We start from the raw sequence: 24537 nt of genomic DNA on the forward strand, positions 1-24537 counted from the left end.
TAAAACACACATTACATTCCAATATAAGAATACATGTTAGATCGCCGCAGCGATCGCTGTATATGCCCAAACATGCCAAAAAAACATGCCCCACAGCACACAGCTTCTCACACTGCCCAGCCTGACACACACAGTGTCATACAGCTCCCCCCCCCCCCCCTTGCAGCCCACAGCATGCAGCCGAGAGATAGGGAGACAAGCAGTGTGAATAGAGGCAGGTTACACAGTCCCAGACTGACACCCCCCCAGACAGACAGGTCCCCACATAAATACACTTACCTCACATGGCGTGGGGGACCCGCACAGGCGAACAAGCCGCTGCACATGAGGCAGGGAGAGTCGCAATTCAAGACGCACAAAATGGGGGTTAAGAAACCGCACAGCGTCCAGTGAGGTAGCCACCTCACCAATCATCCCTGCACCGAACAGGGATGGGTCGTTCACTATGCCAGGAGCGTTACCTGGCTGAACGCTCGATGGCAGACTGGGAAGCCACTGACCCACGACCTGCGACCAGGGGGATCAGCCCGAGACCCAGTCCGCATGATCCTCTTCGTCCGAAGAACTAACTAACGCTGACAAAATAACAGCTAATTAAAGGTAGAGAGAAAAACTCAAACAAAATATTAAAAAGAATAAAGAGTCTGGGACAGAAAGTCCCAGCACAGAGAGAGCCAGCCACTCCTGACAAGCTAGACATTAAAACTGAGATATGGTTGCAGGAAGTAGGAGGGTATTGACTGAGGGGACCACCCCTTGAGGGTGGGATATGTTAAAGCTTTATTGTTAACATATTCTGTTGCCTAGCTACTCCTTCGGAGCAAAGTCTAATACCCCATATGTGACGAATATGAAGAGGCGGCGACTGTCGGAGGACGTAAGAGAAATATATTTTTAGAAATGTAAACTAAAACATATGGGGGTAATTCATAAAGGGTTTCATAGATGCCCCTTGAATTTTATTGGGCCTCAACACTGCAATTGCCAGAAAAAAGGAACATGAATCTGTCCGTGGCCATCTAGGAGTTACGTTGTTACACACTGGACACTCCTTCCACAGTGCGCTCCTTCCCTGGCTGGTTTTGTAGTGGAGTGGGTGGAGCCTGATAGAGAACTGAAAGACTAATTCTCCATCAGGTCTGCCTTGCTCCTAATTGCCAGCAGATGGTAGTGTGTGGATTCATAGCCACTATTTAGTCCAATAGCAGCTTTCTAGTACACCCACTGCCATCTGCTGCCAAATAAAAGCAAGGCAGACCTGATGGGGATATAGTCTCTCAGTTCTATCCACCCAAAAGGCACTGTGACCATCGGGACTAGTTCCCCATCAGGTCAGCCGTTTATAAGAATTTGTGCTCATTCAGCCAAAAGAACGTTTGTGAGGTCAGGTACTGATGTTGGTTGAGTAGGCCTGGTTCAAAATCTGCATTCTTAAGCTGGCTATAAATGGATTGAAATCCGATCAGTTCAGCAGGAACTGGTCAAATTTCAAACAAAGTATGGTCTTTCCTGTTTATGAGAAGTCAATCAACTTCTCACAAACAGGACTGCTATAAAATTTGGGCTCGATCAGCATTGCAGCAAATAGGATGGAGGATTTGGTTCAGTTTTTTTTAGTTGAGCTGGTTGGCTGAACCTAGAAAAACAGAGCAATGTATAGGCAGCCTTACTTCTCTCAGAGGTGTTCAATAGAGTTGAGGTTGGGGCTCTGTGCAGGCCACTTGAGTTTCTCCACACCAAACTCATCAAACTATTTTTTCATTGACTTGGCAAGGGGATGCAGCATTATCATGCCTCTGTACACAAAGCCAATTATTCTGTGCTGAGAAAACCTAACTTCATGAAAATTATAAATCTCTAGTTTGCAGTTAGATGTGAAACAGGGGCCTAAATATTGTTTCTGAATTATCAGTGATATGCAAAACTAAATTCAAGACAAATGTGAATGCTGTCAATTTGGATCTCGTAGAAGTTGCCTAGCTGCCTCTGGCTTAAATTCTGACTTGGAAAAGCATAAAAACGTAAAAAGTCATAACTCCTGATGTGTATATTTGTTCTAAGATAACACAAACACCATAACAGTAAGGCAATTAAGGTTTTCAGAAAGAAAGGTTAGCAAAAGCAGCCTCCATATTCTCTCACTACAGGTTTCCTTAAATTAATTAGTTTGGTAATCCCTGGCATACACGCATACAAGCTTGCTCAGGATCTGGTATTCACAGAAAAGCACGCTATAGGAGACCATATGATTTTACAGAAGGAGGTAGCTTGGTGTACTTACACAAGAATGATGAAAAACAAAAGCCCTGGGCAGATATTTTAGATTAACCACTTACCCACTAGGCACTTAAACCCCCTTCCTAACCAGATCAATTTTCAACTTTCAGTGCTCTCACATTTTGAATGACAATTACTCAGTCATGCAACACTGTCCCCATATGAAATTTTCATCCTTTTTTTCACACAAACAGAGCTTTCTTTTGGTGGTATTTAATCATAATTGGGTTTTTTATTTTTTGCGCTATAAATGAAAAAATACCAAAAATTTTGTAAAAAAAAATGCATTTTTCTTCGTTTTGGTTTTAAATTTTGCAAATTTAGTCATTTTTCTTCATAAGTTTTGACCAAAATTTATACTGCTACATATCTTTACAAAAAATAAACCAAATAAGTATACATTTTTTGGTCTTTGTGAAGGTTATAGAGTCTACAAGCTATGGTACCAATCATTGGAAATTGATCACACCTAAAGTACTGACGGGTAAAATAGTTTAAAAGATCGTATCACATCCCTGGTGGTCTAGCGGTGCGGGCTGCTTGTTCTCCTCGCGGTGAGACAAGCTACTTCCGGCTTACGGTCCACTCGGTATGACGTGATGACGTTTGTGCGGTCCAAGCTGATGCGTTTCGTCACTTCCGGTGACGTCTTCAGAAGCTCCAAAGACGTCACCGGAAGTGACGAAACGCGTCAGCTTGGACGGCACAAACGTTATCACGTCATACCGAGTGGAGCGCAAGCCGGAAGTAGCTTGTCTCACCGCGAGGAGGACAAGCAGCCCGCACCGCTAGACCACCAGGGATGTGATACGATATTTTAAACTATTTTACCCGCTATATGGGAAATAAAGAATTTAATCCTATTGAATTGCGCTATTTGGAGCCTTCTTTCTTTTACATACCATCATCGATACCTCGGACGGAATCACCTGTCATTGGAGACCATCCAAAGAGGTTACCTATTGATCCCAGGGGGCTTCTCAAGCCTGATAGGTTCTAATACCGTATGGTATATAGAACCCACTACATCTGGTAAGTGATCCAGCCCTTTTATTCAGCAAGAATTTGATGTCACAGCGTTTTCTTGATCAAGCACATGCACTTTTTTGAATTGAATATCCACCTATTTTTATTATCAAGGACATTTTATTAATCTTTGAACACAGAAGTCAAAGTTTTTTATATAATATATATAATTTTTGGACTGTATATCTATTAAGGACACGCATTCTCTCATCTATATATATTTATTCTTTGAGCACAAAAGTCACTTGTATCCCAATTTTTTGTTGAATTTTATATATGCAGATACACCATTTTCATGGATTTATTTATTGAATTAATATACTTATTGAAGTAATAATTTTATAATTTTTAACACTATTGGTATTTTTATCACTCATTATTTGCACAATATTTTAGATATTTGTTCACAGAAATTTTGGAATATATATACTGGTATCATACCAATTACTGAAACTCAGGCAACCTATACAGGTATTCATGGCTTCGAGCAAGCGCTGTACTTTGGTCTTAAATTAAGACCTTAGATATTTCACTGACGTGGCACGGATGAGCACTGAAGTGGCATGGATGTGGCATGGATGAGCACTGACGTGGCATGGATGTGGCACAGATGACCACTGATGTGGCTTTGATGTGGCACGGATGTGCACTGATGTGGCATGGATGAGCACTGACGTGGCATGGATGTGGCACGGATGACCACTGGCGTGGCACGGATGAGCACTGAATTGGCATGGATGAGCACTGAGGTGGCATGGATGTGGCACGGATGAGCACTGATGTGGCATGGATGAGCACAGATGTGGGATGGATGAGCATGGATGTGGCATAGATGAGCACTGAGACGGCATGGGCAGGCACAGATGTCGCATAGATGAGGCACGGATGAGCACGGAGCACTGAGGTGGCATGGGTGGGCACGGATGTGACACGGATGATGCATGGATGAGGCACGGATGATGCATGGATGGGGCACGGCTGAGGCACTGATGGGACACAGATGAGGCACTAATTGGGCACAGTTGAGGCAGAGGAGGCGTGCAGCTGCAGTTTCTCTCCTCTCCTCGCACGCTGTACCGATTGCTGTGTACAGCGTACGAGGAGAGGAAAGAAATGAACCGGACATGCAGCGGTTTGTTGTGATGTAATCGCTCCGTCATTAGACGGATCGATCACGTGGTAAAGGACCACCCTCATTGGCCCTTTACCACGATCCGTGATGCATCGGGTCCCCGGGACCTGGCGAGCACGGACACTCCCATGTGCGTGCCCCAGGGGGCTCGCGGGAGCGCGATTCTGGGAGGACGTCCATGTACGCCTTCCCAGAACTAGACAACCACTTTGCAGCCGTATTTAAACCATGGGCCAGTCGGAAAGTGGTTAACTGGAGTATGCCAGGAAAGATGACCATTAGTTGGCTGGCCTAGCCCATTACATTTAAATAATACGTTACCCCAACAATTCATATTCCTGACACATGTCTGTTGTACCATGTTTTTATATGAAAATGTATCCTGTTCCCTTTGTATTGCTTCCTTTGTGTGAAATCCTGCCAGTCCACTGTTTTCCTAATAAAAACTGACCACACTAGGAATGAGAGCACAGTCTGGTCAGTTTTCTGGCTGTGCTGGGAACTCAGCCTGATCTTGTGCTGACATATCCTTCCCTTCCACCCTGCAGAGCCATTCACTGGGACGACCAGTGTACTGCTGTTTCTTGTCCCCTAGATCTCTGAGCTCCTTATGCAGTTAAGAACAGAGGGCATGTGATTACTTATAAAGAAAAAAAAACAAAAAAAAAAAAAAGGAGAAAAAAAAATTAGTTGCTTTACAAGGTGAGGGTTCACATGTACATTAAGCTATCCATAGAGAAGAGATGATACTCACCAGATATTTAGTTTTTTGATTGGACTAGACAGTATGTCTATGGTGGCAACATATAACTCACAGTTGACCAATCCCTGGAGGAGAGAGCAACCAAACTGGCTAAAAGCTAGATGTGGTCTTGTACAGGGTAAGGCATGGTAAAACCCTGCCAATTTTTTTCTCTTTACTTTCTTCATATTAGCATGTGCATTTGGGTGAGCCCTGTGCACACATTTATGTGACACCTGACTGAAAGATATACCTTCGTCTACCCTGGTATGTCCATGATCCAACTATAGGATCCTACCTCATTTAATAGTAGCAGACCATACAAACCAGCCATATTTGTCATACTGGTAGTCAGAATGTTTCTGTCTGCAGTACTTGCCATAACTTCATGTTTTATTTTGCTAGATTAAATCAGCATTTCAGAACACTGCATCTTCTTGCAAATACTCATACTGTACGCTTTCTTTAATTTTATCCTCATTTATATATAATTTTCCGTATCCCTAGATGTCTCTCTCTGCTGCTTTCAACATTTTAGACAGATGCAGCTGAATCATGCAGTGAATTACAAAGAATAATGTACCATTTCAAATAATAAGCGGACCAGCTTTTCAGACTCCCCTCTGTACTTGGATGTTAATGTTGAAGAAGAAACATTGAAAAATGTTGTTCCGCATTCTGTGGCTACAGCTTTAGCCAGCATAGTTTTGCCAGTTCCAGGAGGTCCAACCATTAGAACACCCTGAAAGGGAAATATTGGGTTAATATTACAATCTTGTTTATATGCAAATTTTAGGCAAAGATTAGGGGGGTGTCTAAAAAGGGGAGCTAATACTGCTCTTTGCTGACACATCAGATTTTACTTTATTTTTCAAGGCATTCATGAAAAAGGCTGTGGTGCAGAGCCTATGCTGTCTGCCAGATTTGTGACTTAGCAAATCTGCCTTGCAGCAATGGGGTCCTCAGTTCAAATCTTGGCTAGGACACCATTTGCCTGGAGTTTACAAGTTCTCCCTGTGCATGCATGGGTTTCCTCTGGGTACTCTAGTTTCTTCCCACACTCCAGACATTCTGACAGGTAATTGCCCCCTGTCTAAATCGGCCCTACTATGTGTACAGGTATGTTTGCACATGAGACAAGCACCTTAGACTGTAAGCTCCTTGAGGATAGGGAATATATAATATGTAGGCACTATATACATGTCTGTAAAAAAAAAAAAATGTATTTTAGAGATCCATAATGGAAAGCAACCAAAAGCAGGCCATTGATTATGCGATTTCTTTCCTGCAACCTTGTTCATTCCCCTATCGACACAGTCAGTGTTGATGGGGGAATCCCTCCCGTGGAGCTATTGTGTTATCTCAGTGGAGGGGTGTGGTGAGCCGTCACTGCACGGACAACAACATGATGACAGCTAGCAGTTATAGCCACTGGCAATAATTGTATGCTAAAAATCTGACATGCTAGTTGTACCAAAGTCAATCGATGGATAGACTTGGATACAATCAGCCTGCCCACAGATGTATTGAATCTCAGCCTCTCCTCCTGAACCAGCCCAGATTTGATCCATCTATGGCCAACTTTTGTCCAATTTAGGAATATAAAGAACACCCCACTACCAAATTACTGTCTGGTACTACGGTAGTAAGGTTTTACTTTAGTATACTATCTAAAATAGACCTACAGATCCTACTGAGCCTAAAAGCTCTATGTAGGAGAAAAGGGAGGGGGGCTGTGGCTGATGCCATTTTTTGGTTACAGGATGAACTGCAGATGGGATTCAGTGGTGCCTTCTCTCCACCTACAGCCTGATGACGGGAGAGTTAGGCCAGCCAAACCGTTAATGGGCATCGATCAACTTGAGAACAACCAGCCTGCCAGTTTGTCTTAGGATTATTGTTAGCGTCTGATGTAGCTGCTAGGGATAATCACTGTTTTCTCCTGGAGGGGATGGCTACCCCTGCCAGGAGCAGACAATAGCTCAGCAAGAGGGATTACCCTGTCAGCACTGCCTATGTTGATGGGGGAATTGTGCCAATTTCACACTGTGTATAGCCAGGCCTTAGGCCTTTCTCTTGTGGGTCTAGCTACCGACTAGCAATCCCCAGTGGATCACGCCATCAGCAACAACTGAACCACACTTAGCAGGCAATCAAATGGTGATATGCCACCTCTCACACACCTGTTTCTCCACCATGCTGCAATCACATCTATTGGAAACAGCTGCAGGGATGCCATGTTTACCCCTTTGGTACATACCCTATTTATTTTGGTGCACAGAGAAGCTCTCCGGTGGCCATTGCCTAGTTTTGACAGTCAAAGGGAGTTAAAAACCTGTTTCAAACCACCTGTTGCCACCTGACAGAATCCATGTGAAAAGGGCATTAGAGAGCAGGAGTAAGCTGATGTAGTCATCTATCTGCTCGCTCTATACTTTTCACCTAGGAAGCTAATACAAAATCAAACATAGGTACTTGCACTAGCTGCATTTAAAGCCTAACACGGAGGAGAGTAAAAATCCTCCCCTACAGTGGGTCTGTTCCTGCACTGCAAGAGTTAAACAATCATTTATGCCTAGGGGAAGGGAAAAGCAGTTTTACTTACCCAACCCTTTGCTCCCTTTGCAGCCAGCACTCCCCCATGTCCTAGTAATGGACTGCTTCTTAGCATTCTCCCGTCCCTTGCAAGGCTATGGGCCCTGCATCAGTCCTGATGTTAGAGGGCATCCAATAGGGGAGAACAGGCTGAAGGACCAGTCTTGCAGTGTGTGGGAGCCTGCAGGAGTGGAGGATCAGGAAAGCAAAACTGCTTTTTCCCAGTCCCCTAGACATAAGCAAGCATGTAGCCCCACTGCAAAGTGCATGGTATATTGCTGCCTGTAAGTGGCAATTCCTGAACTGACTCCACCTCCTGAAACCTTTCCCTCCAGTACCCCTGTAGTTCAGAAGGCAGGCTCTGTAAATGTGTGACACAGCAGTGCCTACTCACAAGGGCATTGTGAATATATGTCACAGAATTTAAGGGGGGTGTTGAGATGCAGAACTACACTGCATCTAAACACCACAAACCAAAATCACTATTCAATTCATTTTTGACATTCAAAGCAAACTCACCCACCCAGCCATGCTTTATTTTGCTGAGAAATAACTTTGAAAAACACCCTCCTATTATTTCTGGCTGTGGCAATCTTGATTCTATGATTCATTTAGCATTTACTTCCTGCAGACCATCTGCCCATTGCTCAGGCATGCAGGCAGTAGGGCGTGCTCAGCTGAGAAAACCCCTCCTCCCCTCCCATAGACTCCAGGGATGTATGACATAATTTGCCTAGGCCAGAAACAAGGAAGTAACTAAAGAAATGTAAAAAAAAAAAAAAAAAAAAATAGCCAATGTTGATTTCGCTCTTCCCCCATGATTAAACTCCGGGGGCACAGCAAAATGGGTTGTGGGCATGGCCTGGTTGGAGCCCTGGCTAAGACTGCCACATACCCTTTTCAGAGGACTTGCAGCGATGTGCAGCTTATGGGATACTTTTCCTGCTACATGGCAACGTCTGCCAAGACAAGCTCCGTTTTCGGCAGGCACTTCCAGCAGTTGCCATCGGATGAGGACTCTCTAAAGAGCCTGAGCGGCATCTATACTTTCTATCTGACCTATTCAACTAAACAATCCCGGCCCCAAAATTCCAGATTTAGCCAGCCGGGGCAGGCACCCAGTTCCTTCTCATTACTGAATTTTAAAATGTTGGGTGTACTAATCTTTAAAAATTTTTATGTTTAACTTTTACTGTATTGATACCTTAAAACAAAATATCAGTGATTATCAGTTCTTTACTAACCCGCCAGGGTCTTCTGATACCCTTGAAGAAGTCAGGCATCCACATTGGCAGGACTACGGCTTCTCTTAATAGCTTCTTTGCTTCCTCTAGATCAGCAATGTCGTCCCTATTTAATGAGATGGACAAAAAAGACAATCTGTAAGTCCTATAAAGCATCAATAATATTTTCATAAACCATTGGGGAGATTTATCAATTTCTTTATTTCTATGTAATTTGACACTACAGAGCCAATTTAGGAGCTAGACATACGGATCTCACAAAAGTGAGTACACCCCTCACATTTTTGTAAATATTTTATTACATCTTTTCATGTGACAACACTGAAGAAATGACACTTTGCTACAATGTAAAGTAGTGAGTGTACAGCTTGTATAACAGTGTAAATTTGCTGTCCCCTCAAAATAACAACAGCCATTATTGTCCATACTGCTGAAGGACATAGGTCTAGTAATCCATGTCCTTAGTCTGCTTGTTATCAGCAAACTGTTTTTCGGCTTTCTTGTGCATCATCTTTAGAAGAAGCTTCCTTCTGGCACGACAGCCATGCAGACCAATTTGATGCAGTGTGCGGCGTATGGTCTGAGCATGGGCAGGCTGACCCCCCACCCCTTCAACCTCTGCAGCAATGCTGGCAGCACTCATACGTCTATTTTCCAAAGCCAACCTCTGGATATGACCCTGAGCATGTGCACTCAACTTCTTTGGTCGACCATGAGTGGAACCTGTCCTGTTAAACCACTGTATGGTCTTGGCCATAGCGCTGCAGCTCAATTTCAGGGTCTTGGAAATCTTTTTAGCCTAGGCCATCTTTAAGTAGAGCAACAATTCTTTTTTTAAGATCCTCAGAGAGTTCTTTGCCATGAGGTGCCATGTTGAACTTCCAGTGACCAATATGAGAGAGTGAGAGCGATAACACCAATTTGAACACTAACGAGTCACATTTTCCCTCACACCGGTGAGGGAAAATGGCTAATTAGGCCCAGTTTGGACATTTCCACTTATGGGGTGTGCTCACTTTTGTTGCCAGTGGTTTAGACATTAATGGATGTGCATTGAGCTATTTTGAGGGGACAGCAAATTTACACTGTTATACAAGCTGTACACTCACTACTTTACATTGTAGCAGTAATTTCTTCAGTGTTGCCACATGAAAAGATATAATAAAGTATTTACAAAAATGTGAGGGGTGTACTCACTTTTGTGAGATACTGTATAAACCACCACTGATAATGAAAGAGAGTTTTGCAAAACCCTATGAATAAGTCACATAGGATGAAAAGCGTCAGAAGCCACAATTTTCCACCTGTAATCACTCTGTTTTCTACAGTACATGCTGGTTACCTATGGATGTCTGTAAGTGTTTTTGACCTTTTTAAATAAACCTAATTTTTAGCAGATTTACACTATGTATGTGCACTTTGGATTATTTCCACATATCGGTGTGCTGCAGGGAGACAAAGCCATCCCAGTCCAGGAATACATTGACACACTTTGATCGGCCATCCCTCGCAAGCAGACCACTTTATCCCATGGGGATTACTTAGCTTGATTGACCCATTTGCTATAAGGTACTTGGGCCCATATTTTCTGGTGAGCACATATACCTTTCTGTGTTGGTGTTGGGTGGCTTCTCACTGACGACTTTGAATGTTTGAACACTACAGCTTCACGTTTGGTTTTCCAGTATTTTTTTCACATCATGTTATGAACTTTGGACTTACCATTGGGACTTAAATGTATCAATTGATTTTTACTTTTTTATGCACAATTCTTTATGCATATTAATTAAGAGCTGAACTTTTATTCTATGTAATGTGTGTCTCTGCACAGTCCGTCTCCACCAGAAGTTCATTTGACAGGGTGACAATGGAATAGCACAAGTAGGAGATGGCTGTCACCCCATAACAGAACGTATAATAAAAAAATATATAAATGAGTGCTGCGCAGTACTCAAATAGAGTATACCAGGTGAATTTGTGCAAATGTATAGAACAGAATGTTCACTGAATAATAAAAGAATAATATGAAAAACAAAGTGTCCATGTACTTTCTTTAACCAATTAAGCCCCGGAGGATTTGGCTGCTAAACGACCAGGGGGTATTTTGCGATTCGGCACTGCGTGACTTTAACGGACAATTGCGCGGTCGTGCGACGCTGTACCTAAACAAATTTGACGTCCTTTTTTTCCCACAAACAGAGCTTTCTTTTGGTGGTATTTGATTACCTGTGCGCTTTTTACTTTTTGCGCTATAAACAAAAAAAGAACGTAAATTTTGCAAAAATATCAATATTTTTCACATTTTTTTATATGAAATTCCCCCCAAAAAAATGTAAAAATCAAAATTTTTTAACATTTTCGGCCAATTTGTTTTATGCTACATATGTTTGGTAAAAAAAAAAAAATCGCAAAAAGCGTATTTTTATTGGCTTGCGCAAAAGTTATCGCGTTTACTAACAAAGGGAAAGATTTTTGTTGTTTTTTTTTTTTTAACGCGTAATGGCGGCGATCTGCGATTTTTTTGCGGTACTGTGACATTGGGGCGGACAGATCGGACCCTTGACTGACATTTTTGACACTTTTGGGGTTACCAGTGACATTTCTACAGTAATCAGTGCTATAAATATGCACTGTTACTGTAAAAATACACTGGTAGCGAAGGGGTTAACTTTATTTGAGAGGGAGGGGCTGTGTGTGTCCCTAGGAGTGTGATTCTTACTGTGATTGGCTGTGACTTGAGGTGTAAGGACACTGATCAACGGTTCTACATAGTAGAACCGTGTGATCAGTGTTTTTAAACCGAGGAGAATGACAGGTGGCTTGTTTACACAAGCTGCCTGACTTTCTCCCTCTCCCCCGACGATCGCCGAGTGACCTTCACAGTTTGTGCCACATAAAATTCAGTGTAAAAAAATCCATATGTACTCAATAAATACATATGTACCATCATGCACAAATAATAGGAAAAAAACAAAAAGTCAGTGTGTTCTCCTAAATCTTCACACATCTCCACTCAATTTGTCTGTATACACCATTCAACACGTTTATCCTAAAAATGTAATGTAATTCCTCTTTTTATTTCAACGTCTTAATTTCCCCCCCGTGAATATGTAGAGTCTCATAGAGTGCACATCCCATCACCATAATACCTATGCTCTCAGCTTATAACTAGACCTAACAGATATTAGGATATATTCGCCTTCTCCTTTAAATGGAGTTCTCACAAGGCACAGCAGGGATCTCCACTGCAATATATAAAGGCTTCACAATACACTTCTATCCTCCATCATGTTAAGGTCCAGGACAATATAAAGCTAAAAAAAAAAAAAGAAGAGTATATAGTGCTCTCTGCTACGAATGTTATTTTTATTACAAATGTACTGCAGTATAGGGCAATACAATAGGATAGACCTCCAGCAAGATGGCTGCTCGTTCACTTCCGGGTTACAGCATGATGTTACCGACTTTCTCAGGAGTTCATGTTATTTCTGTATTTCTGGGTTTTCACTTAGGGCTCTTTCACACGGGCGTTCCGTATGTCCGTTTTTCATCCCATCCGTTTGCGGATGAAAAACGGACATAATGTATCTCTATGTAAATACGGATGTCATCGGATGATCATCCTCTGACATCCGTTTTTTGTCAGTTCAGTTCAGTTCAGTTTTTTTGAACGGAGGAGAACCCTATTTTTTCTTCCTTTCAAAAAACGGAACTGAAGCAAAAACGGATGTCAGTGGTGTCATCCGCAGACATCCGTATTTACATAGACATGCATTATGTCAGTTTTTCATCCACAAACGGATGGGATGAAAAACGGACATACGGACCGGATGACACAAGTGTCATCCGTGTCCGTTACAAAAAAAAAAAAAAGGACCTGATCGGGCAAAAAAAAAGGAACGCCCGTGTGAAAGAGCCCTTACAGGAGTGCTTGGGTATTTTTTGTTTTACCATAACAGAAAGTGCCTGAAACAGGACCTTTAAGGATAAGTTCACCTTTGAGAAAAAAAAAAAATGCACATCGTTTTTCAGGTAAAAAAATGTGCATTTTTTTTCTTTTTTACTGAAGGCCCGTACACACGTACCGATCGTCGGCATACAAACGTCGGTGGACGAAGGATCTGCCGATTGTACGCGTGTTAGTATGGTGCCTCCGACAGATGTCTGCGCACAATCCGCGGACAAAAGTCTTTCGTGCAAACATGAAAATATTTGTATGCCGACACCAGAACGGACGATTGTTCGCCTGTCAGTACACAATTCGGCCGACAGACCGCAGATTTGCAAGACTGGGCATGCTCAGAAAATAGAAAACACAGGGAAAGTTAACCATTACATGACATCACTTCTGCAGTCGGCGGACAAAATTCTTGTGCTGTCCTTGTGCTGTCTTTGCACTTTTCAGCAGACACCGACATCCCGGGGAGAAAAGAGGAACATTTGTAAGCCGACCATCGGTACGTGTGTACGGGGCTTCAGAGTCTGCAAAGTATTGAACCACCAATCTGCTGATCGCATGTGCAATCTGAGGCTCTTGCAGACTGTGTATCTGTCTGCTTGTATCTCACACAGGCAGGCAGTTACATTCTGACAGGAAGCTCATTGAAGTACCTACACCGACCAACAGCGCCATGGTAAGTTAATTGAGAACTACAAGCTGACAGCCGCAAAGGCATCTGTAGCATGTTACACCCATATTCAGGGTGTAACGTAACAAAAGGTGAACTTATCCTTTAAAATTACCGAAATGACTTTAAAAATCAAATTAACATTCTAAAGCTGAATTTCAGGAATGTGCAGGCATAGAAACATAGAAACATAGAATGTGTCGGCAGATAAGAACCATTTGGCCCATCTAGTCTGCACACTATGAATCAAGACCAATTAGGTGCATGTCACCTCCAGGACATGTCTTGATTTGTTGCACTCTCGAAGGACACACTCCAGCTGTGAGAGGAGAGAAGCACACACAGAAGCCTTTGAATTTTGTGAATGAGTCCACATAATACAAAGGCTTCTGTGAATGGGCAGAAGGAAGGGAGGGAAGGGCATAGCAGGCCCAGCGACTCTGCTCTTGAAGGAACAGAGACCACAGTGAGCCGCATTGGAGCTCCGGAAGTTATATTCCTGGATCACAATAGGCTTGTCAGATGTGGGTAATAGAGATAAGTCTACAAGGCAGTAGGCATCTTGTTAGACTTAACTCATGGTATGCCTGAATTTTTATAAGCTATATTATGGAAAGAAGTGGACTAGGTATGTTAAAAGTGCTATATAAAAATGGTGATAAAATCCAAAAATATTGATGTAACCCACCTAAAACTTTAAAATGTATGTGATGCCTAAAAATAACCTTACATTTTTGGTTAGATATAGCATTAAAGTGTTTTGCTATATCTGTGTGATCCTTTCAGAAATCTTGTGAGCGGATAACTTTCTGTGCTCTCTACCTGTGAATCACTCTAATCAGTGGTTACAAGGTATCTATGTAGACTACAGTACACAGTACACCTCCCCCTATGTTATGGAGGAGTAAAAGATGTGCTGTATTCCCCGTCCAAGGGTGACAACACTGTTTTTATACAGTGCCTTGAAAAAGTATTCATACCCCTTGAAATTTTCCACATTTTGTCATGTTGCAACCAAAAACGTAAATGTTTTTATTGGGATTTTATGTGATAGACCAACACAAAGTGGCACATAATTGTGAAGCGGAAAGAAAATGATAAATGTTTTTCAAAATTATTTACAAATAAATATGTGAAAAGTGTGGCATGCATTTGTATTCAGCCCCCCTGAATCAATACTTGTAGAACCACCTTTCGCTGCAATTATAGCTGCAAGTCTTTTTGTGTATGTCTGTACCAGCTCTGCACATCTAGAGAGTGAAATTTTTCCCCATTCTTCTTTGTAAAATAGTTCAAGCTCTGTCAAACTGGATGGAGAGCGTCTGTAAACAGCAATTTTAATGTCTTGCCACAGTGTCTCAATTGGTTTTAGGTCTGGACTTTGACTGAGACATGAATATACCTTGATCTTAACCATACTATTGTAGCTCTGGCTGTATGTTTAGGGTCGTTGTCCTGCTGGAAGGTGAACCTCCTCCCCAGTCTCAAGTCTTTTGCAAACTCTAACAGGTTTTCTTCTAAGATTGTCCTGTATTTTGGCTCCATTCATCTTCCCATCAACTCTGACCAGCTTCCCTGTCCCTGCTGAAGAAAAGCATCCCCACAACACGATGCTGCCACCACGTTTCACAGTGGGGATGGTGTGTTTAGAGCGATGTGCAGTGTTAGTTTTCTGCCACATAGCATTTTGCTTTTAGGCCAAAAAGTTCAATTTTGGTCTCATCTAATCAGAGCACCTTCTGCCACGTTTGCTGTGTCCCCCCGCAAACTGCAAGCAAGACTTCTTATGGTTTTCTTTCAACAATGGCTTTCTTCTTGCCACTCTTCCATAAAGGCCACATTTGTGGAGGGCACGACTAATAGTTGTCCTGTTGACATATTCTCCCACCTGAGCTGTTGATCTCTGCAGCTCCTCCAGAGTTACCATCTTCAACTCTTGGCTGCTCCTCTGATTAATGCTCTCCTTGCCTGGCCTGTCAGTTTAGGTGGGCGGCCATGTCATGATAGGTTTACAGTTGTGCCATACTCTTTCCTTTTTTGGATGATGGATTAAAACAGTGCTCCATGAGATGTTCAAAGCTTGGGATTTTTTTTTATAACACAGAACAGCTGTAATTATACTGAGAATAAATTACACAAAGGTAGACTCTATTTACAAATTAGGTGAATTCTGAATGCAATTAGTTCCACTAGATTTTAGTTAGAGGTATCAGAGTAAAGGGGGTTGAATACAAAGGCACACCACATTTTTCAGATATTTGTAAAAAAACTTTGAAAACCATTCATTATTTTCCTTCCACTTCACAATTATGTGCCACTTTGTGCTGGTCTATCACAAAATCTCAATAAAATACATTTACTATTTTGGTTGTAACATGACAAATGTGCAAAATTTCAATGGGTATGAATACTTTTTCATGGTCACTAAATCTCAAGACTGTTAAGCTCCAACTTATTACATTATTTTTCTGGGATTTGAAGGCACTTCAGCCTTTTCCACACTGCAGCTTGAAAACACCTTGTACAATGTGTTTTTTTACTTATCTAAAATGCAGCCAATTGTTTACAATGTGCCTGTATACACAATGTGACTGCCTTCGAAAGACTTTGTGTTGAGACTGGCACCCTCCTTCGCACCCTCTCCCAGATGTACTCCCAACTGATCTCCCAGACCTACTACCAACTGATCGCTCTAACTGATGACTACACTCCTCCTTTCCTACAGAAATGGGAAATGACACTGAACAGAACCTTCTCCTCGGATCAACAAATTTTCTCTTACGTCCTCCGACAGTCGCCGCCTCTTCATATTCGTCACATATGGGGTATTAGACTTTGCTCCGAAGGAGTAGCTAGGCAACAGAATATGTTAACATTAAAGCTTTTAACATATCCCACCCTCAAGGGGTGGTCCCCTCAGTCAATACCCTCCTACTTCCTGCAACCATATCTCAGTTTTAATGTCTAGCTTATCAGGAGTGGCTGGCTCTCTCTGTGCTGGGGCTTTGTGCCCCAGACTCTTTCTTCTTTTTTGATTTTTTGTTTGAGTTTTCTCTCTACCTTTACTTAGCTGTTCTTTTTGTCAGCATTAGTTAGTTCTTCGGACGAAGAGGATCATGCGGGCTGGGTCTCGGGCTGATCCCCCTGGTCGCAGGTCGTGGGTCAGTGGCTTCCCAGCCTGCCATCGAGCATTCAGCCAGGTAACGCTCCTGGCACAGTGAACGACCCATCCCTGTTCGGTGCAGGGATGATTGGTGAGGTGGCTACCTCACTGGACGCTGTGCGGTTTCTTAACCCCCATTCTGTGCGTCTTGTATGCGACTCTCCCTGCCTCATGTGCAGCGGCTTGTTCGCCTGTGCGGGTCCCCCACGCCACTGTGAGGTAAGTGTATTTATGTGGGGACCTGTCTGTCTGGGGGGGTGTCAGTCTGGGACTGTGTAACCTGCCTCTATTCACACTGTTTGTCTCCCTATCTCTCGGCTGCATGCTGTGGGCTGCAAGGGGGGGGGGGGAGCTGTGTGACACTGTGTGTGTCAGCCTTGTCAGTGTGAGAAGCTGTGTGCTGTGGGGCATGTTTTGTGGCATGTTTGGGCATTATACAGCGATCGCTGCGGCGATCTGACATGTTTTTTTATATGAAGACATGTGTGCATTACTGTACTGTGGAGCGGCGGTTTCAGGGTCAAACGGCGCCATTTTGCCTACACTCGCTCCGGCCGCATGTTCTACATGCATGGCGGCCATTTTCTTGTAGCCTCCCATAGGCTTTCATAGAGCGCCCTGGCAGCATCACTTCCTCTTCTCCAGGAACACCGATCGAGGCAGCAGCAGCGGCGAGGGTCTCCTCAGGTTTTATCCTTCCTATCCATTGCCTGTATCAGTTTTATTGTCCCTGTGGGGGTCTCCTTGTGCTTGTGTTGTGGTGCGGTGGGCTGCGCTCGCCGCGCGTGTTAAAGGGGCAGTTAACCCTTTTATTATCCGGCATTTGTTGTAGGGGCAATGGATTCTCAGGAGGGCAAATTTCCTACCGCCTTGGTGGAAAGCCAGGGGACCGCTGTTTCCCCCCCAGGGGGGGGATTTAGCCACTATTGTGGCTGGCCTTGCTGCTCAGGTGCAGATGCTGGTGGCTGCTCAATCTACTAAAAGACCCAGAATTGCTCTTTCCTCTGATTCTGAGGGTGAAGGTGATGGGGTTGTTATGGCGGGGGCCTCCCTATCGGGGTCCCGCTCCTCCCTGGATCTAGTGGGGTCCGAGGTGGAGGCTGAAGTTGAAGGGGTTGATAATTCTCCCCCTGGCTCGCCCGAAGAGCTTGCAATCATGGATGAATTGATGGCTTCCATAAAACAAACGCTGCGTTTGCAGGATGAAGTGTGTCCCCCCGCTGCCTTGGCGGCTTATGGGACGCAGAGAAAACGCAGGACGCCGCAGGTTTTTCCTTGCAATGATGATTTTCAGCGCGCTGTTAAGGAACAATGGCGCAATCTGCGCAAACCTTTTGCTGTACCTAGTAGGTTCAAGCTGCGTTATCCTTTCTCGCCTTCCACTGATGAAAGGTGGTGTGTGCCACCCCCAGTGGATCACGCAATTGCGGTTTTAAACAAATCCACTGCGATTCCTGCAGAGGATTCCCCGGTGTTCCGTGATGCCACGGATAGGAGATTGGAGTCTCTTGCCCGTCATACTTATTCTGTTACGGGTTCTATGCTTAAGGCTCTGTTTGCCTCTCTCATGGCGGCCCAGGCGGTCGCAAGTTGGACGCAGATGCTTCGGCGCGTCTTGGTGGCCGATTCGGCCTCGCCGGTGACCCTGGATATGGTGGATCAAATCCACCAGGGTGTCATGTATCTGTGTGATGCGGACTTGGACTTAGTCCCGTTGGCTGCACGTGTACACAGCGTGGCGGTGTTGTCTCGCCGCCTGGTTTGGTTGAAATGTTGGTCGGTGGACCAGTCTTCACGTAAGACCTTAGCCAATCTACCTTATGGTGGGTCTCGCCTTTTTGGGGAGTCCTTGGATGTGTTGATTAAGGGGATCACCGGAGGTAAGAGCTCTCTCTTGCCCCATTTCCCCAAGGCTAAGGGGGCTTCTGGGAAGAAGCATGCTAATTTTCGGCCTTTCGTGCCTTTCGGTCGCACTACAAGGGCAAACCGTTCAAAGGTCAGGGCTCTCAGAAGAAGCCCTGGTCTGGTAAACAGAAATACGGTCAATCCGGATCCGCAGCCCATAACAGTGCGGCCTGAAGGGGCGCCCTCACCCAGTTTTGGGGTGGGGGGACGCTTGCTCGGTTTTCTTCAACCCTGGTTGGCCCGCGTGCGGGACAGATGGGTTCAGGAGATCGTTCGATCTGGTTACAAGATCGAGTTTCTCTCTCGGCCGGAGAGCAGATTTTTTCCCTCAAATCTTCAACTGTCTCCAGAGCGTTTACAAGACCTACACCTGGCGGTGCGGGACCTGAGGGCTCAGGGAGTGGTAGTTCCGGTGCCTCATCGGGACAGATTTCGGGGGTTTTATTCCAATCTGTTCACCGTGCCCAGAAAGGAGGGCAAGGTTCGTCCAATTCTGGACTTGAAGGCTCTGAACCGCTCTGTGCGGGTTCGCAAGTTCCGCATGGAATCCCTGCGGTCGGTGGTGGCTGCCCTGGTTCCGGGGGAATTCATGGCCTCCATCGATTTGAAGGATGCGTATCTTCACATCCCCATTTTCGAGGGTCACCAGAGGTACCTTCGCTTGGCCATTGCGGAGGATCATTACCAGTTCGTGGCGTTGCCTTTTGGTCTCGCCTCGGCTCCGCGGGTCTTCACCAAGGTGCTTGCACCGGTTCTGGCGTTATTGAGGGCCCAGGGCATTTCTGTCCTGGGTTATCTGGACGACATTCTGGTTCGGTCTGCGACCAGCCAGGGTCTGGAGAAGGACCTGTCTGTCACGATGCAAACTCTGCAGGAGTTTGGTTGGACGATAAATTTTCCAAAGTCGACACTGAGTCCGTCGGTTCGTCTTCCCTACCTGGGAATGATTCTGGACTCGGTGCAGGCGAAGGTCTTCCTGCCGGAAGACAAACTCAGAACTCTTCAGGAGGAAGTCAGGTCCCTCAGGGACGTTCCGCACTCGTCTCTGCGGACGTGCATGAGATGTCTGGGATTGATGGTCTCGGCCTTCGAGGCGATTCCCTTCGCCCAGTTTCACACGCGGGGTCTCCAAGCGGAGATCCTGTCCATATGGGACGGGCGACCTCAATCCCTGGATCTTCAAATCTCGTTGAGTCATCGCACCAGAAGAGACCTTCTGTGGTGGCTCCAGTCCCCGATGGTGTCCGGGGGCAAGTCGTTTCGTCCTATCTCGTGGACGGTGATCACCACGGATGCCAGCCTGTCGGGCTGGGGTGGTGTTCTGGGCGTTCTGTCCGCCCAGGGAACTTGGTCGGGGAGGGAGTCTTCCCTTCCGATCAACATTCTGGAATTGCGTGCGATAAGTCTCTGTCTTCATCGCTGGACGGACCGGCTGCAGGGCTGCCCGGTTCGGGTGCAGACGGACAATGCCACGGCGGTGGCCTACATCAACCATCAAGGGGGCACCAGGAGTGCCCGAGCGGCTCGAGAAGTGGCCGACATTCTGTCTTGGGCCGAGACTCATGTCCCGGCGATAACGGCGGTTCACATTCCGGGGGTGGAGAACTGGCAGGCGGACTATCTGAGTCGCCAGACCCTGGATCAGGGGGAACGGTCTCTCCACCCGACTGTCTTCCAGATGTTGTGCGCGAAGTGGGGTCTTCCAGATGTGGACCTGTTCGCGTCTCGTCTCAACTACAAGGTGAGAAGGCTCGTGGCAAGGACGCGCGACCCTCGGGCAGACGCGTCGGACGCGTTAGTGGCCCCATGGCATCAGTACAGGCTGATGTACGCGTTTCCACCGATTCAGTTGCTGTCCAGGTTCCTTCGCAGGTTACACTCGGAACGCAACACGGTGATTCTTGTGGCACCGGACTGGCCTCGCCGGTCCTGGTACGCAGACCTCGTGAATCTGGCGGTCGACGCCCCGTGGCGTCTGCCTCTTCGAGACGATCTCCTGTCTCAAGGACCGATATACCATCCTGCTTTACAGTCTCTGGCTTTGACGGCCTGGCTGTTGAGACCGAGGTCCTGAAGGAGAAGGGTCTCTCCCCAGAGGTCGTTCATACTTTGATCAACGCGAGGAAGTCTTCCTCGGGGAAGGTTTATTACCGTACTTGGAAGGCCTATTTTGCCTGGTGTGAGTCCAGGGGGTTTTCACCCCGCACGTACTCGGTTTCCCGAGTGCTGTCCTTCCTTCAAACGGGTGTCGATCAGCGCTTGGCGCTGGCTACGATTAAGGGTCAGGTGTCTGCGCTGGCCGTTCTGTTTCAACGTCCCGTGGCTTCCAATTCCTTGGTTGGCACTTTTGTTCAGGGTGTGCGGCATCTGGTTCCTCCTAGGAGGGATCCTTTGCCCCCTTGGGACTTGAATCTCGTCCTGTCTGTGTTGCAACGTGCTCCTTTTGAACAGATCAGGGAGATCTCGTTGTCTATGTTGTCCAAAAAGGTCGCCTTTTTGGTGGCGATCACTTCGGCTCGCAGAGTGTCGGAGCTGGCAGCTTTGTCCTGCAAGTCTCCGTATCTGGTTATTCATTTGGATAAGGTGGTCTTGCGACCTAATCCTTCTTTTCTCCCGAAACGAGTTTCGGAATTCCATCTTAATGAGGATATTGTCTTACCTTCGCTGTGCGCGAAGCCAAAACATCCAAAGGAGGTGAGATTACACTCTCTGGATGTTGTTCGGGCGATAAGGGTTTACCTTAAATCGACTGAGTCTTTTCGAAAGACGGATTCCTTGTTTGTTCTTCCAGAGGGTCCTCGGAAGGGCATGGCGGCGTCGGCCTCTACCATCGCTAAATGGATCAGGCAGACCATTGAACAGGCCTATGCCTTGCAGGGGAAGGTTCCCCCTGTGCCTGTGAAGGCGCACTCTACTAGATCTCTGAGTACATCTTGGGCCTGTCGTCATGGGGCTTCTGTAGCCCAGGTGTGTAAGGCGGCGACTTGGTCGACCGTGCACACTTTCACAAAATTCTACAAAGTAGATGTTCAGGCATCGGCGGATGCTTCCTTTGGCCGCAAGGTTCTTAGTGCGGCGATTCCCTAGGGTCCCTTGTTGGGGACCTCTGGCTGTTGGGATGAGTTTTTTATCCCATGGTTATTTGTCTTTTCCTGGGTTGTTGCTCCTGTTGAGCACTTGTTTTTTTCCTGTTGCCCAGCTGGTTTCCTTCCTTTGGTAAGGTTCCTTTCTTTGATGTGGAGACTGCGTTGCCTTTTCGGCGCGGATGCGTTTCCCACCCCTCATGTTTGCACTGCTTTGGGACGTCCCCATATGTGACGAATATGAAGAGGCGGCGACTGTCGGAGGACGTAAGAGAAAACGGAATTTTTGTAAAATCTTACCTGTAAAATTCCTTTCTCTGAGTCCTCCGACAGTCGCCGCCCCCGCCCCTCTTTTGGGGTTTGGTTGTATACTCTACTGCTATTCCACTAAAACTGAGATATGGTTGCAGGAAGTAGGAGGGTATTGACTGAGGGGACCACCCCTTGAGGGTGGGATATGTTAAAAGCTTTAATGTTAACATATTCTGTTGCCTAGCTACTCCTTCGGAGCAAAGTCTAATACCCCATATGTGACGAATATGAAGAGGCGGCGACTGTCGGAGGACTCAGAGAAAGGAATTTTACAGGTAAGATTTTACAAAAATTCCGTTATTTGTTTCGCACTTAAATTGTTTGTCTGTACACCATTGAAGAGAATAACTTTAAAATCCATACAAGGTGGTACCGTACTCTGACAGTGCTCCCTAAATACTTTCCCACGGTATCTGCCTACTGCTGGAGATGCCGGGAGGGGGGACTTTACTGCATATTTTTTGATCCTGCCCCAAAATGGAAATCTGCAGAATCTAGAAAAAAAATGTACTGATTATGTCCTCCTCCTGCACGTTTCGGACATTCCAGAGAAAAGAGATAAAAAACAGATTTTTTTTTTTTTTTTAAATCGATCCTACGTCACCTCTTCAACGCTGCCAAACTGTGTATTGGCCTGAGATGAAGGAACCCACATCCCCATTCCATCTCGCTATGGCTAACAAAAGTAGAATAACCTAAATGGATGAAAGACCTGGTACTATCCTTTCAGGATATACTGTACAAGACTACTGCAAAACATGGATTCACTGCAACATGTTTACATACTCTGAGGAAGTTAAAGCCCTCTTTGGATCCTGCACCTATTGGGGAGCTGAGCCCCACCACCCCTCTTCCGCACATCCCCCCCCCCACCTTCTTCTTCCTACTAACCGCCCTCCCTCCCTTCGCCCCGTTCCCTTCCTATAATTACCCCATCAGTATGGCCTAAAGAGAAAAACATATCCTAATTACTTTGATCGTAGTATATGCTTTTACCTAGTGAGGGTTTGACTGCATCATTGTGATACTAGTCACCTATATACTGACTGTGTTGTTATTAGTTACCTTTGACCGGTTAACTCTGCACTTTATGATAAATGTATTGATTGATATGCCTTCAGCTAGTTTCTGATACATGGCTAGGTCTCTATATTGACAAATGTTTCCTCTGTATTTTGTATTTCGATGAGTGCTGGATACTTTAATTAAAGATTCTGCAAAAAAAAAATTATGTCCAAAAATGCAGATGTTCAAAACATCAATACTGTGAGGAAGAGGCCTTAGACTATAAATTATTGAGTGGCAAAAGCCATAAAAAACACAAGGCCCAGGGCACTCAAGAACGGGTAATAATAGTGGTATATACTCTCTGAAAGGGCCACAGAAGCACAATTTTTGCAGATCAGAATTCTCTTTGCTTTCCAAATATCACCCAAGTGAGTTTCCTCATTTCACTGAACATGCACAGAGAATTAAAATAAACCCTCCTTATAAAAGAAAATATATTTCCCCATTAAGCTAGGATTTAGATTTTGCACACTACATACTAGCCTATGGCATTTATTAAAATGAGCTCCAGACATAGGACTTTGAAGCAGTATTTACCAGTACTCTGCACAAGCTTTTTATTTATAATACCGAGATATTCTCCTATAAAAAAAAAATCATCTCATTGCTAATACAACAGCTGGCCCAAATATGCAGCTTTATTGTAAATACATATTACATTTCAAGTAACTGGAGAATAAATTCCCAGGTAGGTGCAGGATTTACAGACTTAAATATAGCCCTATTTTACTAAGGCATAAATCATTTAAGCCAGTAACAATTTCCAATAGTACTTTTGTAAAGAGCAGGGATTTAACTGCACTGCTGCCTCCTGGTTTTCTGCATATGGACATTCTATATTCTTTAGTTCGGAAAAATAATATAAAATGGGAGGTATGCTTCTCTTATTCCAACATATCACCCAGAGAGAAAAGATCTTAGCCTAATCAGTCATGATATCAAGGTAAGAAAAACTTTTCTAGAAAGAAAGAGCTAGAGTTTCAGGGCCAGACAAACCTACTGAGCATAACAAATGCTGGTCATTGTAATGCAATGTGTGTCAGTCTCATAGAACTAATCTACTCATTTTTTGCAGTCAAAGTAACCTCATTCCCCAAAACGGTTTAGTCACATCAATTTACGGTTCAGACGCTAAATGGGGAGGCAACAAGGTGTAAAATTCTTATGTGCTTGAAAAGCCCCAGTAGCTTGTAGGAAAGATACCAAAAAAACAAATAGACAACCAAAAATTTCCAAAGGTCAAGCGCTAGGGAATAGGAAAAACATTAGGCGATTTAGTTTTACAGCACTTAGTCCCAAGGTTTCCAAAATGGTAACTGTGCCACAGTTTATATGTAAACATAAGAAAACGTATTAAAAGTA

The 24537-nt window shown here is 44.8% G+C and overlaps 1 protein-coding gene across 1 annotated transcript in view; it reads right to left on the reverse strand.

The window, feature by feature from the left end:
- The window catches only part of KATNAL1 (katanin catalytic subunit A1 like 1), a 153253-nt gene that overhangs the window by 26789 nt on the left and 101927 nt on the right, over positions 1–24537 (reverse strand). The window contains exons 5-6 of the mRNA XM_082247671.1: positions 9017–9122; positions 5761–5919 (exon numbers count right to left, since the gene is read on the reverse strand). Of these exons, the coding sequence (XP_082103797.1) occupies positions 5761–5919; positions 9017–9122 (265 nt within the window). The remainder of the gene's footprint in view (positions 1–5760; positions 5920–9016; positions 9123–24537) is intronic.

Source organism: Pelophylax lessonae (assembly GCF_965119305.1).
Source record: "Pelophylax lessonae genome assembly, chromosome: 2".
Classification (NCBI taxonomy): domain Eukaryota; kingdom Metazoa; phylum Chordata; class Amphibia; order Anura; family Ranidae; genus Pelophylax; species Pelophylax lessonae.